Consider the following 16,887-nt stretch of genomic DNA (forward strand, 5'->3'; position numbering starts at 1 on the left):
TACGGCACGATTTTTTCTTCGTAGATATCTACAGGACAACTAGCCTCAGCAGTTAGTTATCTGATTTTCGATTTGGTTCAGTTATTTTGATTTGTGAATTTTTATTTTAGTTTATAAGGTCCATTCAATTATTTTTGTGATTAATATTTTAAAAAATCTATGTTCCAATTCGGTTTTGGTATTTTAAACTTTATAATAGATTTTATGGATAATTTAACTTTCTGAAAAATACCGCATAGTTAAAATTTGTTGAAAAAATAGATGGTAACTCGGATAATTTAAAATATATTGAACAGAAAACATTATCCAAATTATCATCTCCGAACAAATACAAACTTTGATAGATCAGAAATAAATCATTCTAATAAAAACTTTGATAGATCAGAAATAGATCACTCATCCGAATTACCATCTCCAAACAGACAAAAACTAAAGCATTAAAGCACAAATAGATTTGAAATACAATTTTACTTTAATTTTCCCAAACATAATGAGAAAATGCAGTTCACTCCACTGATACTCCTTTTTTTTTAAAACACTTTTTTGTTTGAAACACACTCCACTAATACTCCACTAAATAAAAGAAGTATTAAAACATAGTACAGAGTAAATAAAAATTGTGGTCTGCTCCCGGAGCCTTCCGTGCTTGAAGAGTCATGAGATTGTGCGTTCCCATGTGCAGATGTGCTGCTGGATACACGTTTTCTTTGGAATGCGAGAAACACAAGGCTATGGACCAGTAGTTTTTTTAATAATAATTTAGTCTTTCTTTATTCAGGATATGTATATTGTAGTTAAGGATATTTAATTTTCATTGACTTGATAAATAACCTTGATTAGTTAATTGGTGACAGCTAAAGAGGGTTGATTTGTTCAAAAAAAAAAAAGAGGGTTGATTATCATTTTATTAATATATCAACACCCGTAGAGTAACATCGTATTCTTAAAAAAAAGACTCACCAAGTTGATTGATTTACTTTTGGCTATATAATCATATACATGCATATCTGTTATAGGCATTTTCATACTTAGCCACGATAAGAATGGATACACATTTCTGGTCCCCCGACCATAGAGATGAGGTTCCTTTCGATGATCGGTGGGAGATCGCTTTTACTGCGAAGTCTGTGATAAAGAATCTTAATCGTTCTCCTTCCAATTTTTGTGGCGACTGTCTGGAGCATATTGAAGACAATGATTTTCGCTGGCGTTGCAGTTTATGCATCAAGAAGTGGCATCTTCGTTGTGTCCCAAGCTCACCGGACGATATAAACCACCCGTTCCATCCATACCATCCGCTGGAGCTTCTCATTGATGTCCCACGACCACCTGATCACTCCAAGAGTAAATGCGATGAATGCCAGCAAGAACTCAAGAGCTATTTCTACCATTGTTCGCTATGCGATTTCAGCATGCACGTGAGGTGTTCCAAGGAGCCACCACCACCGATTGTGGAAACAGCGAAGTGCCACGAGCATACACTTACATGTATGGTTAGAAATGACACCTTCACTTGCAACGCTTGTGGTACCCATGGTGAACGATGCCCTTACGTATGCGCTCCATGCGGTGTCATGTTCCATTGGGAATGTATCAAGCTACCACACGTCATAAACATCAATCGCCACAACCACCGAGTCTCTCACACCTTTTCTCTTGGTTTTGGGAAGAGGAAATGCATGATTTGTCACAAGAAGGTGGATTGGAGGTACGGAGCTTATTCATGTTCCACATGTCCTGATGATTATGTCGTTCACTCAAAATGCGCAACTAGAAGTGATGTGTGGGATGGGGTAGAGCTCGAAGGGGTGCCTGAAGAATATTTTGATGTTTTGCCATTCGAAGTTATTGAAGAGGGAATTTCAATTAAACATTTTTCCCATGAAGAACATATCTTATACACGGTTGAAGATGAGGATGATATGACTGACGGAAGCATGCGTTGTGAAGCTTGCGTCCATCCTATCTTTTCCGAGGCTCACTACAAGTGTATGGAATGCCACTTTATCATCCACGAAACATGTGCTAATCTTCCTCTTCGAAAACGACATTGGCTCTCCACGACGCCGTTTTATTTAAACGCCAATGACAATGATACAAGCGACTCTTTCTTTCGGTGTGGTGCATGTCAAACAATATCCAATGGTTTCAGGTACGAGAGTGATAAGGGAGTATCACTAGACATGCGATGTGCGTTCGTGATCTCATCGTATAGTGATCATGAATGTCACCCGCATACCCTCTTTATCACTACCCTGGACGAGGGAAATTGTGGGGGCTGTAAGCTCACCAAAAAGCATGTGCTACGTTGTACTGAATGTGATTTCTCATTGTGCTTGGCGTGTGCTACTCTACCGAAAAAGATAAAACGCAAGGGTGATGAGCATTTTCTATTCTTGCGCCATGGTGAGAAAGAAGTCAGCGGTAAGTATTGGTGTGAAGTTTGTGAAGCCGTTTTAGATCCACATGAGGAATGGTTTTACACATGCCATGTTTCTGGAGTCACTTTTCATATTAAGTGTGTGGTTGGTGAGTTTCCAAATGCTAAGCCAGGATTCACTTATCGTTATCAATGTGTGCTAGGGCATAATCTTACACTCTACGGCGCAAGAGTCTGCACTCGCCACCACGGGGAAGAGATAATACAACTTGTTCGCAATGACCGTTCTACGAGACCTAAATGCGCCTCATGCGGCTCTCGTTGCCTACCTCCCCTTATTTTAAAGTTCTACTTGGTGGATACTTATGAGGTTTATTGTTGTAATCTTGAGTGTTCTCTCAAATTTCTGCTAGACTCAGCACAAGACTTTAACCAGTATTTTCAAAACTGGACCAGACCAGCCGGCCGAACCGGTCCAACCATAACTCCTTTAGTTGGTTGAGTTCGGCGTATGCCCAAACAAATGAAATGTATAATTTAATAAATTAAGTAATATGTTTTTTATGACGGTTTGTTGTCTTTTAGTTTTTAGTGTTGGTTCTTTTAGGTTTCATCTTATGGTTTATCCTCTTGTATTGCTGTCTTTGTCTCTCCTATGGTGGGTTGTTGGCTCCGGTAGCGGTTTACCGCTAGTTGGCTTTGTATTCCGTTAATGTTTTAATATAACACCGGTTGACAAACAAAAAATTAGTAAAGTAGGTAACTCAGTTGGTTTTTGGATTTTTCATTCTTCTTCTTTTCCGAGATGACAAGAAACCTTGTAATTCGGAAAAGGTATCTAATGGTGGCCTTAGCCTATTTTAGTTACTATTTACTGGAGATTTCCATCCATTACATCTTGAACCCGATTAATGATTGTTCAAACAATAGCCACAAATTATTACTTTTTCCTGTGGTGAACAATTTATTATAAATGTTTGAGCTCAGGTATGAAAACCTAATCTTTGGTTACTTAACATTTGCAATAACAGCTCATGTGCTCATGTCAAAGGCAATAGAACCATTTTTTCCTGTTGTGAACAATTCATTATAAGAGTGGGAAGTCGAGTTGGCAATTGTGCTCATGTCAAAAGGCAAGAGACATCTAGAGCATTATATTATAAATTTGTTGATCCATCATGTTACTGATAATGAATTTGTATAGGTGATTGAATTGGGTGGAGTTCCAACGATTGGCGACTTAACTGCTATAAGAGCTCCATTATGCCTTCAGTCTTCTTGGCTACTCTTTTGGCGACGTCTCAAACTTTGTTAAAAATATTTTTTTGAAACTCATTTAATTATTTTGGTTTGCGATAAAGATGTGAATAATTAATTTTTGTAAAAAAATGGTGAAAATGTATTTCTTAAATAACAAAATAATTAATAACAGGTTTCTAAACATAATCAAATTAGAGTATTGACTTTCTACAGTTATATTGAATATTAAAATACCACACGTGATGAGATATGATTGATGCTTATAGTTTGTTTTGTTTTTATTAGTTAATAAGTAAATACGAAGATTAGAATTAGATATATTTTAAATTTTATAAACATAATTTTAATTAAATCTAAATTTAATATTAGAAAACATATAAATGGACTTTAAATTTTTTTTGGACCATTCCACATGCAAATAGACGGCCCTAAAAGCTAGTGTAAGCCATTAAAAATGAGTTAAGTGGACTATATAAACTAAATGAATGCCATAATTTATTGCGGCCCACTGCACGATGAGATCATCATGTTCTGCTTGGACCTTGGAGAACTTGATGCAGCCATTGCCAATTTGCCATAGTTGCAGATATGGAAACCAGATGGATTTATGTCCCTGACCAAGCTCTTGACAAGGTCATATCTGCTAGACACTCCAATGAGAGTCCAAAGTCTGAGCATGAAGAGTCACCATCATTATCTACTAAGCTGTTAGTATCTTCTTAGTGTGAAGCTCTATATAAGTAACAGAAATAACCAGAAGCAGCTGTGTCATGCTTAGTTATGAAAGTTTTGTTTAAAAAAAATCGAATTCAGAGAAAGTTTAATTTAAGCAGAAAAGTAGTTCCAAGTGTCGAACACAATATAATTTAAACACTTGCTCCATGCCAAATCTTACATCTACAAAAGAGCAATGTATGTTCTATATTTATGTGACAAAATGTATGCAAGCATGTGTGGAAGATCAGCATCATAGGGCAAACAATAACTTAAACAGTTAAACCCTTCAAAGATCAGTAATATATAAAACTCATTTGACCAAATGCATGCAAGTCATGTGTGGAAGATCATCATCTAGTAACCCGATTTTATAAACTTTAGTTAATTGTTACGCATTATTTTGTCTTCAGGGGCCCAAGAAGGTTGGACGTTGACGCTTTCTTCTTCTTTCAATTAAGTACGTGGCGTTTTGAAAATGATGATTGTATATGGTGGTCCCTGATGAACGTGGGGTTGACAAGTTGAGGGAGAAAGTTTGGTAAATATAGACTCGGTGTCGGTTGAGCAAACCATTGTTGGGCCCCTTGAGTGGGTTAAATAGAGATAAGATTTATGATGGTCTAACGTAACTCTCCCATGTTCTAGATATAGTTTGGCGCCGATTCGTTTGAATTCTTATTTTCACTAATTTAATTAGTTGGTAAAATATATAAAAACCAAAGACAAAATTGAACGATTGTCTCGGTGACTTCATATGAGAAAGCTAGTCACTGTCAACACTCGACATGGTTTTCATAATCTATCATAAACTTTCAGGTGTCATGCACTGATCCCATATAAAAGACGGTTAGTTGCATTGTGTAAGTTGTTGATTGGTCGACTGTACAGCAGATTAACGGGTGTCTAATCATAATCAATTGATGAAAGATTGTAACATTGGTTTATTTTGCATATTTGAATAAAAAAGTTCAATTAAAAACATAATAATCGCCTTTACTTTAAGACCAAGATACAGTATCCCAAAGTAGTATAATCTCTTTCCTAGTTTTTCATCCTAAGGTAATTAATCAGAGTTACGTTTTATTTTGGCACATTTAAGTTAATCACGGCACTATTTTGGAATTAAATATTTTTGTTTTAAAAACAAAATCGGGTGGATATCTATCTATTAGGACAACCTTTGAGAAGTACAACACTGTTGCGACATGGACACGTGTTACCACAGACAAAAGAATCACACCTTCTCTTAGGGGTTGCTCAGATTTTGTTGACTCTTTGACCATCACGCTAATCAACGGCTTAAACACCGACACGTGTTAAGCATTCAAGTCTGTAAGATTCTGATTGGTTCAAAAAAAGGAAAAAAAAAACAAAAAAGTAATAAAATAATAAAAAGAAGAGAAAAAGCTAAAGAAGAAGAAGAAGAAGGAAGCAAACAAAGCTCGAGGAAGGTCTCCATAGAGAAAGGGGAAATCGAAATTCGATTCTAGGGTTTATAGCCCTTTTCGTATAATCGGAGCTTTGATTCTCCGGCGATAGTTTTGAGATCGGAAGGAGATGTTGTCGTCGAGAAACGGAGCTGGGATGATGATCTCTAGACCTGTGTTCCTTGACGAAGTTTTCACCAGGAAGCTTGATTTGTCTTCTACGTCTTCGTCGTCTTCGAGTCTTCTTCTCAATCAGTTTAATAAGTCTCATGAAGGTTTCTGATTTGTTTTTAATTTCACCTGATCTGTGTGTTTTCTATCCGTTGATTTAACTATAGTTTTTTTGCGATCTAGTTTTGTTATGATGATGAAAATTCGAAAGATCTTAGCTTTTGGTGTGGAATCAAACTGCAACTTGTGTTTTTTTCTTTTTGTCTGGATGAGGAAAGTTATTAGCTTTGGTAGCTTGGTTTTTTTGTTTGTTTTAGGATTAAAGAAAAAAAGTTAATTGCTTTTTGTGAGAATGTGACTGTTATTGGTTAGCTTCTGATTGTTGATGTTTTGCTGCAGCTGATGATGATGCACGCTTGACACTTGCTCATCAGCTCTACAAGGCAGGCGATTTCAAACAAGCTCTTGAGCATAGCAACTTGGTTTACCAGAGGAACCCTTTGCGCACTGATAACCTTCTTCTTATTGGTGCTATTTATTACCAGGTACTATTTTCTGTCTTTTTGTTTTTTTTAATGAACTTGTAGAGTTGTTAACTTGTGTGTTTACATGGTGTGACAGCTGCAAGATTATGATATGTGCATTGCTAGAAATGAAGAAGCTCTTCGGATCCAACCTCAGTTTGCTGAGTGTTATGGAAACATGGCGAACGCTTGGAAGGTGAACAGCTTGTCCTTTGCTTGATCAGTTTGTTATTGGCAATACTTATATAACTGTGATCTGCTCTCTCTCAGGAAAAAGGGGACACTGATCGTGCAATCCGCTACTACTTGATCGCCATTGAGGTTTGTGCCAACACTGATGCTGCTACTTTATCTTCATTTTCTCTCTCTCTTTCTTACCCTTTCTTTTGGATCTATTTCTCAGCTGAAGCCAAACTATGCTGATGCTTGGTCGAATCTGGCTAGTGCATACATGCGAAAGGGAAGACTCAGCGAGGCAACACAATGCTGTCAGCAAGCCCTCTCACTGAATCCACTTCTGGTAATATTTTGAATTTATGATCCTTTTATCCTGATTAAAAAAACAAGTTCTTCTCACCTGATAATGTGATTTTGTTTTCCCCTAGGTTGATGCACATAGTAATCTGGGGAATCTGATGAAGGCTCAAGGATTAATTCAGGAAGTAAGTCTAGTTAATTGGCTCTTTAAGCTTTAAGTATTTGAAGGTGTTAAAATTGATCCAAGATTCTCCATGGCAGAAGAACTTGTAATTGAACCTAAATAAAAAATAAGTAAATGAAAGGTGGGCGTGATGCTCTAGTAATCTAGCATCACAATCTGTAGCCTGATTACTGGTTTATCAAGTGCCATTACTGATGGACGCATTTCATTTTTGTTTCTGTGTTGTACTTGTGTCATAATCCACAATCAATACAGACATACTGAAAGGCAGGCAGGGATGATCGTCAGTCTTATAGTCAGGATCCTCTACTACTACTAGAGTCCATATTGTTAGAATGTAAATATTTTGTGCAGGCTTACAGTTGCTACCTTGAAGCTGTTCGCATTCAACCAACGTTTGCTATTGCTTGGTCGAATCTCGCTGGTCTTTTCATGGAGTCTGGTGATCTCAACAGAGCCCTTCAATACTACAAGGAAGCTGTGAAGTTGAAACCTGCATTCCCTGATGCATATTTTAATCTGGGAAACGTGTATAAGGTTCGTTTATATTCTGAAAAAAGTTCACTGCAACAATGTTTTCTGGAAAATATTAAGAAACGCAAGTTTTTTCAATCTTTTGTCTATAAGGCACTGGGGAGACCTACAGAGGCAATCATGTGTTATCAGCATGCCATACAGGCGCGGCCAAGTTTTGCAATGGCATTTGGTGAGTTTATTTTGATCCAACTGTAATAAAATTCAATTGTTCAAGTAATTGTTTGATGTCTTTTTTTCATTACTGAGATTAACTACAAAACGCAGGAAACATAGCCACTATATACTATGAGCAAGGTCAACTGGATTTAGCAATTCGACACTACAAGCAGGCTATCTCCCGAGATCCACGTTTCTTAGAGGCTTACAACAACTTGGTTAGCATCAAGAATACATATCGTGTGGTCTATGAATTATATTTCTAACATATGATCTTTGTAACTTAAAGGGTAATGCGTTGAAGGACATTGGGCGTGTAGAGGAAGCAGTTCGGTGTTATAATGTAAGTGTGGTTTCTTTTTCTTGAGGCTTGTTAATGAACTCACACATTTCTGACGGACATGTGGTGTTTTTTTTTTTGCAGCATTGTCTTCATTTACAACCGAATCATCCACAAGCAATGGCTAATCTTGGAAATATATATATGGAGTGGTATGTGGTTCTCTTTCTAACTTCTTACTACATTCACAGTATTAATACTTACGGTAACTTTGAGCAGGAATATGATGGGTCCTGCTTCCTCATTATTCCAAGCTACTTTGACTGTGACGACAGGGCTATCTGCGCCTTTCAACAACCTTGCGTTAATTTACAAACAACAGGTAGCTGGCTACATGCTCCTTTTGTCAATCTCCAATCATTATTGAACTCTTTTTGAACATGTTTGACGAATGTTGGTTGTTTTTTTACTCCTCAACTGCAGGGAAACTACACGAACGCTATATCCTGCTATAATGAGGTTCTGCGTATTGATCCCTTGGCTGCTGATGCTCTTGTTAATAGAGGCAATACTTTCAAAGAGATTGGGAGGGTAACTGAAGCGATTCAGGATTACATGCATGCTATTACCTTCCGTCCTACAATGGCTGAAGCTCATGCAAACCTTGCCTCAGCTTACAAGGATAGGTATCCATTCATGTTATTTAGACGCTTGATTCTGAGATTTAGAACAGTTAAGATGTTTACACTAGCAGTGCAGCATTGGCCTTCTTTTAACTGTATGTGATCCATCAGAATGATATTTATTTTTGGGTTGATGTTTTTTTGGACCTTTTTTGCATAAGCAGTGGTCATGTGGAAGCTGCCATAACGAGCTATAAGCAGGCCTTGCTATTACGACCAGACTTCCCAGAAGCAACTTGCAACCTTCTGCACACCTTGCAGGTATAAGACTTTTAGCTTCTGTCTCCGTTCTCTGGCTATTGTTTATTCTCATCGTCTCTCATGAGTTTATTCTTCTTCCCTGCTGCTGGTACCAGTGTGTATGCTGTTGGGAGGACCGCAGCAAAATGTTCACTGAAGTTGAAGGCATTATTAGGAGGCAAATAAATGTAAGTGCATATGCCACAAAACTTTTGCTACTTTTTATGATAATTCACAGTAAGAAAGTACATGTATAAACTCTAGAAATTAATAAACACGATAAATTAATAACTCTGTGAATTGTCCCAATATTATTAATTTTTTATAGTTTTTACTATAGCTCATATCCTATTGTTGTCTTCAGATGTCTGTCCTTCCAAGTGTCCAGCCCTTCCATGCAATAGCATATCCTATTGATCCCATCCTCGCCCTTGAAATCAGGTTTGAAGCTGAAACTTCAAAACTAATACTTTACTGGCATGTTCCTTATAACTCTCCTATATTTTTGCAGTCGTAAATACGCTGCACACTGCTCTATAATCGCTTCCCGTTTTGGACTACCTCCCTTCAACCACCCAGCTGGTGTCCCTGTGAAACGCGAGGGAGGATTCAAGAGACTAAGGATTGGATACATGAGCAGTGATTTTGGTAATCATCCGTTGTCACACCTCATGGGATCAGTGTTTGGGATGCACAACAGAGACAACGTCGAGGTTTTCTGCTATGCGTTGAGTCCAAACGACGGCACTGAGTGGAGACAGCGCACACAGTCAGAAGCTGAGCATTTCCTTGACGTTTCCGCTATGTCATCCGATGCTATCGCCAAGACTATAAACGAAGACAAAATCCAGATCCTGATTAATCTAAATGGTTACACTAAGGTATGTGCTCAGAACAATCTGGAGCTGTAACCAACCCCCATGGAAAGCTTTTTTGGTAATGGTTCTTGGTTTAAACCTGTGCAGGGAGCTAGGAATGAAATATTTGCTATGCAGCCTGCACCAATCCAGGTTTCATATATGGGCTTCCCTGGTACAACTGGAGCTACCTACATCGACTACTTAGTGACTGATGAGGTTAGTAATTGAATTCAAAGTCTTCACAAACAAAGCAAAAATTCAGAATAATGACTGAGTTACTCTCTTTTCTTTTTCAGTTTGTGTCTCCTCTGCAATATGCACATATCTACTCAGAGAAGCTTGTCCATCTTCCCCACTGCTACTTTGTCAATGATTACAAGCAGGTATGATCAGTGACTAAGTTGTTTTTATAATGTTACATTCATGTAGTTTTTGAGTATCATCTCAATTGTATAAATTCTATCTGCAGAAAAATCAGGATGTGTTGGATCCAAAGTCTAAGCCCAAGAGATCTGACTATGGACTTCCTGAAGATAAATTCATATTTGGATGCTTCAACCAGCTGTACAAAATGGATCCTGAGATCGTCAATACTTGGTAAAATGTTTTTCTTAGGTAGAGATGTGATTTTTTTTTCTCTTTCAGCAAAACTGACTTGTTCTTTCTTTTGGCCATGAAGGTGCAACGTTCTTAAACGAGTACCCAACAGTGCTCTTTGGCTTCTCCGTTTCCCTGCAGCTGGAGAGATGAGGTTTCGCGCATGTACGTGTGGTTTCATTCCCTTGCTTAGCGTTGTCTTGTCCTTTCTTATAACATTACTAATCGACCATATATTTTTTATACAGATGCTGCTGCTCAAGGAGTGCATCCTGATCAGATTATCTTCACAGATGTTGCCATGAAGAATGAGCATATAAGGCGAAGTGTCCTTGCAGATGTTATCCTCGACACGTGAGTTCCTTTTCCCTCTCTACTTGATTCATTATATTTCTGAAAACAACAACACTCTAACCACAATCTTGCTGTGTCCCTAGGCCTCTGTGTAACGGACACACAACAGGAACAGATGTGCTGTGGGCTGGTGTACCGATGATAACATTACCACTTGAGAAAATGGCGACTCGAGTGGCTGGATCACTCTGTCTTGCAACTGGTCTAGGACATGAGATGATTGTTAATAGGTGAGTGTCTAATCAGCATAAAACCAACTTGTACTTGTTTGCTCTACATTCTTAAGTTTATATGATGAGATGCTTGGTGAAATCTAACAGCTTGGAGGAATACGAAGAGAAGGCTGTCTCTTTGGCGCTTAACAAGCCGAAACTTCAAGCACTGACTAAGGAACTGAGGGCCAGCCGCTTAACCTGTCCTCTATTTGACACCATGCGCTGGGTTAGTCTTGGTTCTTATCTCCATTCCTCTCTTGTTCCGGTTTGTTTCTTTAATCAGTTAGTTTCCCATTGGCTACTAACTCTACAGGTGAAGAATCTTGAGAGGTCATACTTCAAAATGTGGAACCTCCACTGCTCTGGACAGAAGCCTCAACACTTCAAAGTAGTGGAAAAGGACATGGAGTTCCCACATGACAGATAAAAACAAATGAGGGAAAAGAAAAATTGAGAGCATAATCAAGATTTCACTCGGCGTTGTAAATTAAAAAAAAACAAACCGAAGAGAGTTAGTAGCATAAAGATTGATAAAATTTATCAGAGGTAGAAAAGATTACCTATTATTATGGGGCTGTTGTATACTATAACAGAAGCTTGCTGTGATGTTATCCTTTAGATCCCAATGTTGTATCACATTATATAAAAAAACATGTCATATCATTGTAATATAAACCTCAACATTATTAAACTTTTTGAACTCCCAAACTTGCAAGTGCAAACCTAACTCCAAGTCATTTCTATAAGCCAAACTTGCAACTGCAAACCTAACTCCCAAATCATTTCTATAAAGCCAAATAGGTTCTGAATCATTTGGTGGAAACCAAACTGGTAAAGATGAAAAACACCCGGTTTATCTTACCTAAACCGGTAGGTTTTATATCATTCATTAGAAAATGGTCTATTTCAACCATAACAAAAACCATATATTTTTTTTTGAATTATACAAAAGTATTCTCGCTTCCACATAAGTGAGTCCAGATTAACTACTTGTTAGCAGCCTATATTTTCAGTATACGTGTCGGTTCCATGCCTTTAACAATGTCAAATGTTAATTCTCCCGTAACTTAACAGGAACTTGAACCCTGGTGACTTAATCGTATTGAATTTTGTCCTCAACTTAATCACCACCAAACCACCAGTTCAATAGATAAAATTATCAAAATGTCTGAATTTACCATATAACACACAGAAAAACCATTTTTAGTTAATATAAAATGTTAGTCAACAGTAAAATTATTAACACTCGCACAGTAGCAATGAGGTATATCAATTTGTTAATACGATATCATTTGTATATACACAATACGAAGTAGTATTACCTAGGCCCTTAATAATACATCATAGCCCATGTTCACATAAGAGCTAATGGGCCTTTAATATAGCCCATTATCACATTAGGGCTTTCTCTTCTTCCTCATATATCACTCTAGCTGCTGCAAGTGAGCAACCGAATCACAAAACCCTAGCAATGGCGACGAAACCAGCTAAACAATCCGTGCAATGCTTCGGGAGGAAGAAGACGGCCGTCGCCGTCACCCACTGCAAGCCCGGGTGCGGTATGATCAAGCTCAACGGCTCCCCGATCGAGCTCTTCCAGCCCGAGATCCTCCGGTTCAAGATCTTCGAGCCGGTCCTCCTCCTCGGGAAGCACCGTTTCGCCGGCGTGGACATGAGGATCCGCGTTAATGGCGGTGGTCACACTTCACAGGTCTACGCGATTCGTCAGAGTATTGCTAAGGCGTTGGTGGCGTTTTATCAGAAGTATGTGGATGAGCAGTCGAAGAAGGAGGTGAAGGATATTTTGATTAGGTACGATAGGACTCTGCTGGTGGCGGATCCGAGGAGGTGCGAGCCGAAGAAATTTGGAGGGCGTGGTGCTCGTTCTCGTTTCCAGAAGAGTTACCGTTAAAACAAATGTGGTCGGTCTTATGCGTTGTTCAAGTATTCGCTATTGCGTTTTGTTTTTGTTGTTTTGGTTACTCTTTGAAGAACTTAAATGTTTTTACAGTGTTTGCTATCTTTAATCTCATTTTCGATTTGATGAAATTGATTAGTCACTTGCTGAAATAATTGGGTATATGTAGGTTTGTGAAATGATCTGGCTTGTAGTTGATAGGTGTTATAGTTGATCAGATGAAATGTGTTTAGTTGTAATTTGTCTCGCCTATAGATAACGAATTGTATTTACATGTGATCTGGTTCTGCCTTGTTGAGGCATGAATAATTAGTAAGTTCAGATCTCTTAGGAATGAGAACATGTGTACTGATTGTTTAAACAGATCAAGACTATGTTTTTGTCTTGTGACGATGATTGGTTTGTTGATCAAGACGCGAATTTTTGACTATGTTTTTGTCTTGTGACGATGATTGGTTTGTTGATCAAGACGCGAACTTCTTAAAATTCGCGTCTTCAAACTAACTTTTTAATGCTGTATAGATTAAGGTTTCCTGCTTGCAGTTTTTTTTTTTTTGTGCATTTCTCCTACTCTGCAAGTCTTCAAGATCAAATGTGTATCCATTGCAAGTTCATCTTTCATAAAAATTTCCCGGCTCAGCTTATGGGGTTGGTGATCTAATACAATGCATGATATGTTGGTTTCAGGGAGATTGAAAGAACCAATATATGTTCCTCCATGTCTGTCGCTCCATCTTAAGCCATTTTTAGATTTGAAAATTTTCTCACCAGGGCCTTTGATCAAAAGATATTTGGTTGCGCAAAAATTAACTAAGAGGTAATTAAATTTGATAAAACAAGTAACTCAATTTATCAAAAGCCAAAACATAACGTTTCAGTAAAAAAACCGGTAAACTCAACTGAAGGAGATGAGCTAAAACCCAAAAGATAGTGAAAGTTCAAGAGAAGGTCACCAAACTAAAGTTAAGTCTATTAATAGCCATGGGACTGATGAAGTGGATTTCTTTTTGTTCTAAAAAATTTTACTCTGTTACGATCATACGAAACGTTTTAGAATCAATGGTAAAACACAACTCAATATAATCAAAAGCCAAACATAAAGAGCCTCTTCACAAACTCTGAGGGAGATTCGCTTAAACTGAAAAAAAGAGATTTAAATCCCAAGAAATTTTATTCAAAACAACGACAAATTTAAACCATTAGCAGGGACGATAGACGAAACTTCATCCTCCTAACATCATTCGAGGTCTTGTTGTGCTTAGGCCTTTGACATGTGGACGATCAAGTCGACCACACGGGTACTGTAACCCCATTCGTTGTCATACCACGACACCAGCTTCACGAAGTTGTCACTCAATGCGATTCCAGCCTTGGCATCGAAAATGCTCGACCTGCTGTCACCAACGAAGTCAGTTGAGACGACATCATCCTCTGTGTATCCAAGGATTCCCTTTAGCTTGCCTTCAGATTCCTCCCTGTAAACAATTCAATCCGTTAGTTTATATATGATCGAAGAAGTGATTAAAGCTTAACTGGAAGTAAAAGCTTACTTGATAGCCTTCTTGATCTGGTCGTAAGTTGCAGATTTCTCGAGTCTAACCGTGAGGTCAACAACTGAGACATCAACGGTGGGGACACGGAATGACATTCCTGTCAACTTTCCGTTAAGCTGTGGAAGCACCTTTCCGACAGCCTTGGCAGCTCCGGTGCTGCTGGGAATGATGTTGAACGAAGCGGCTCTTCCACCTCTCCAGTCCTTCATTGATGGTCCATCAACAGTCTTCTGAGTAGCTGATATCATAAAAACAAACCCCCATTAGTGTCAGCGTTTTCCTTTCAAAACAGTTTTTAGTACATTTATTTAAAGATTGAGAAATTTACCGGTGATGGAGTGCACGGTGGTCATAAGACCCTCAACAATTCCGAACCTGTCGTTGATAACCTACAGGAGGAAACCCATGATAAAGGAAGAGGAAACGTATTCACTTGCAAAGATCAAAACATTATCAACTTGATTTGTAATAGACGATGAGATAATGTATACCTTGGCAAGAGGGGCAAGGCAGTTAGTGGTGCAACTAGCGTTGGAGACGATGTCAAGGTCGGACTTGTACTCGTGCTCGTTGACACCAACAACAAACATGGGAGCGTCCTTGCTCGGGGCAGAGATGACAACCTTCTTGGCACCACCCTGAACAAACAAATCACCAAATCATTCAGTTGAAAACAACACTTAAGCTGAAACACAGGGATATAAAACTCTTCCAAGACCAACAAGCTATAGCAGATGAATCAGTCTATACGAATATATAACATCGAAAGCAGGTAAAAACAAACCTTCAAGTGAGCAGCAGCTTTGTCCTTGTCAGTGAACACACCGGTGGACTCAACAACGAAGTCAGCTCCAGCCTCACCCCATGGGATATCCTCAGGGTTCCTTCACAATACACAAATCACTCGTAAGATTTAAAAACCCTCAAAATCAACTATAAATACAAACACAGGGTACAGTCAAGATAACAATCCAGTAGATGTAGCACCTGATGCCAAAGACGGTGACAGGCTTCTCACCGAAGAGAAGAGTCTTCTCGTCCTTAACCTTAAGCTCATGGTGTTTCCATTGACCGTGAACACTGTCGTACTTGAACATGTACGTCTGCACCAATCAAACACAGAGAGCAATCAGTACCGTTGCTCAAATCTCATTCAATTAATCAAAAACAGGCTAATCCAAGCGTTATACCGGCACTAAGATCTGATCAGCTTATAAAGCTACAAAACAAACAACTAAACCAGTTTCTCGATCTAAGTAATGAATAAACATTCATCTAAGCAATAAGATCACACATGCATACTAAACAATCAAACGGATCGAAACGACGTCGAAGAGAGTAATAAATTACGTTGCTCAAACTCAACTAATCGATAACATTATCGAGTCACTAAGAATCTGATCAGCTCCTCCAACACGAAAACCATACGACTAAACCAGTTTCTGGATCTGAGTACTGAATAAACAATCATTTAAGATCACACATGCATATCAAAACGATCGAAACGACGTCGTTGAAGGAAGGAAACACAAACCATGTACTCAGTGGTGATGAAGGGATCGTTAACGGCGACGAGCTCAACATCGTCCCTCTGGAGAACGACTCTAGCAACCAAACGACCGATTCTTCCGAATCCTATCGATTATACATAAACAAAAACGTCAGCTCAACAGATCTGATACATATACGTAAGTTAACAAAACTAATAAATCGAAAACTCACCGTTGATTCCGATCTTGATCTTACCGTTAGCTACAAACAGAAAAAAACAAAAGGTTCAGATGAGAATAAACAACATCATAAGCAGAAACCAATTCAACAAAGTAGATATACTCACCCATGGTGATGTGCGAGAGAGAGAGAGAGAGAGATTGAAGATGAGATTAGCAGAGAGAGACTAAGTGAGTGAGTGAGATCCGTGAAGAGGTGTATTTAAAAGAGAGAAGAACGTGGCGAAGGGGTCGGGTAAGATCCAACGGTGGAGAGTTTTTCTTGGGAAATAAGTCAGATCTGATTTTTAATATTTTCTTAAAAACCAAAATGACCAAGTTACCCTACGCTACTCCCTTTAATTACCTTATCTACCTTCGTTAGCCACTCTGTTTTAGCAAAAATGTCGTCACCCCTGATTTGTTAATTAGGAAATTAATTAGCGAGTCGTGGCGTCTGCATCTCACGCGATGAACTAGAAGATTCTTTAAAAACCGTAGAACGGGCCGGGTCAAGTCGGTTTGGCATGAAACGCATCGCGTTTGACAAGTGCGGCCCATTTTAGTAGACGATTTCAATTTTTCTAGAAGTGACGCCCCCAAGTAATAACTTCACAAATAATATAATTCTATGTTCTTTGCTTC

General features: G+C 38.5%; 4 protein-coding genes across 5 annotated transcripts; 3 read left to right on the forward strand and 1 right to left on the reverse strand.

Annotated features, from left to right (window-relative positions):
* Window positions 1-821: 821 nt before the first annotated feature.
* Window positions 822-4,491, forward strand: LOC103850052. Its single transcript, XM_033290875.1, has 2 exons — window positions 822-2,424; window positions 2,584-4,491. Exons 1-2 carry the CDS (start codon window positions 1,044-1,046, stop codon window positions 2,880-2,882), a joined length of 1,680 nt encoding a protein of 559 aa, XP_033146766.1. The 5' UTR covers window positions 822-1,043; the 3' UTR covers window positions 2,883-4,491.
* Window positions 4,492-5,914: 1,423 nt separating this feature from the next.
* LOC103850053 (probable UDP-N-acetylglucosamine--peptide N-acetylglucosaminyltransferase SEC) lies at window positions 5,915-11,770 on the forward strand. Of its 2 annotated transcripts, XM_009126755.3 has the most exons (25): window positions 5,915-6,059; window positions 6,355-6,500; window positions 6,577-6,675; window positions 6,750-6,800; window positions 6,883-6,999; window positions 7,085-7,141; window positions 7,495-7,677; window positions 7,768-7,846; window positions 7,942-8,051; window positions 8,123-8,176; window positions 8,258-8,325; window positions 8,393-8,495; window positions 8,597-8,799; window positions 8,961-9,057; window positions 9,153-9,224; window positions 9,401-9,477; window positions 9,548-9,917; window positions 10,002-10,112; window positions 10,193-10,279; window positions 10,366-10,493; window positions 10,576-10,658; window positions 10,742-10,847; window positions 10,931-11,077; window positions 11,168-11,288; window positions 11,376-11,770. In XM_009126755.3, exons 1-25 carry the CDS (start codon window positions 5,915-5,917, stop codon window positions 11,487-11,489), a joined length of 2,928 nt encoding a protein of 975 aa, XP_009125003.1. In that variant the 3' UTR covers window positions 11,490-11,770. The 2 variants fall into 2 exon arrangements, with proteins under 2 accessions (XP_009125003.1, XP_033146558.1); XM_033290667.1 differs by lacking the exons at window positions 5,915-6,059; window positions 6,355-6,500; window positions 6,577-6,675; window positions 6,750-6,800 and having other exon boundaries at window positions 7,396-7,677; window positions 11,376-11,756.
* Window positions 11,771-12,471: 701 nt separating this feature from the next.
* On the forward strand, window positions 12,472-13,111 carry LOC103850054 (40S ribosomal protein S16-3). The gene has a single exon (XM_009126756.3). The coding sequence runs from the start codon at window positions 12,534-12,536 to the stop codon at window positions 12,972-12,974; it is 441 nt and encodes a 146-aa protein (XP_009125004.1). The 5' UTR covers window positions 12,472-12,533; the 3' UTR covers window positions 12,975-13,111.
* Window positions 13,112-14,010: 899 nt separating this feature from the next.
* LOC103850055 (glyceraldehyde-3-phosphate dehydrogenase, cytosolic) lies at window positions 14,011-16,576 on the reverse strand. Its single transcript, XM_009126757.3, has 9 exons — window positions 16,371-16,576; window positions 16,256-16,285; window positions 16,068-16,168; window positions 15,521-15,636; window positions 15,318-15,417; window positions 15,025-15,171; window positions 14,862-14,922; window positions 14,531-14,771; window positions 14,011-14,455 (listed from the first exon to the last, which is right to left on the reverse strand). The coding sequence occupies exons 1-9, from the start codon at window positions 16,372-16,374 to the stop codon at window positions 14,239-14,241; spliced, it is 1,017 nt and encodes a 338-aa protein (XP_009125005.2). The 5' UTR covers window positions 16,375-16,576; the 3' UTR covers window positions 14,011-14,238.
* Between the last annotated feature and the right edge of the window lie 311 nt (window positions 16,577-16,887).

Source organism: Brassica rapa, chromosome A01 (assembly GCF_000309985.2).
Source record: "Brassica rapa cultivar Chiifu-401-42 chromosome A01, CAAS_Brap_v3.01, whole genome shotgun sequence".
In the NCBI taxonomy this organism is placed as follows: domain Eukaryota; kingdom Viridiplantae; phylum Streptophyta; class Magnoliopsida; order Brassicales; family Brassicaceae; genus Brassica; species Brassica rapa.

Excerpts from the sequence above, each read along its gene's own strand:
- LOC103850055 (XM_009126757.3), bottom strand. Across the intron at positions 16,169-16,255 it reads GATCAAGATCGGAATCAACG|GATTCGGAAGAATCGGTCGT; the intron begins GTGAGTTTTCGA and ends TATAATCGATAG. Across the intron at positions 15,418-15,520 it reads GTCACCGTCTTTGGCATCAG|GAACCCTGAGGATATCCCAT; the intron begins GTGCTACATCTA and ends TGTATTGTGAAG.
- LOC103850052 (XM_033290875.1), top strand. The coding sequence starts at position 1,044 with ATGGATACACATTTCTGGTCCCCCGACCATAGAGATGAGGTTCCTTTC. Across the intron at positions 2,425-2,583 it reads TGGTGAGAAAGAAGTCAGCG|GGCATAATCTTACACTCTAC; the intron begins GTAAGTATTGGT and ends AATGTGTGCTAG.
- LOC103850053 (XM_009126755.3), top strand. The coding sequence starts at position 5,915 with ATGTTGTCGTCGAGAAACGGAGCTGGGATGATGATCTCTAGACCTGTG. Across the intron at positions 6,801-6,882 it reads ACTACTTGATCGCCATTGAG|CTGAAGCCAAACTATGCTGA; the intron begins GTTTGTGCCAAC and ends TCTATTTCTCAG. Across the intron at positions 7,142-7,494 it reads CTCAAGGATTAATTCAGGAA|GCTTACAGTTGCTACCTTGA; the intron begins GTAAGTCTAGTT and ends TATTTTGTGCAG.
- LOC103850054 (XM_009126756.3), top strand. The coding sequence starts at position 12,534 with ATGGCGACGAAACCAGCTAAACAATCCGTGCAATGCTTCGGGAGGAAG.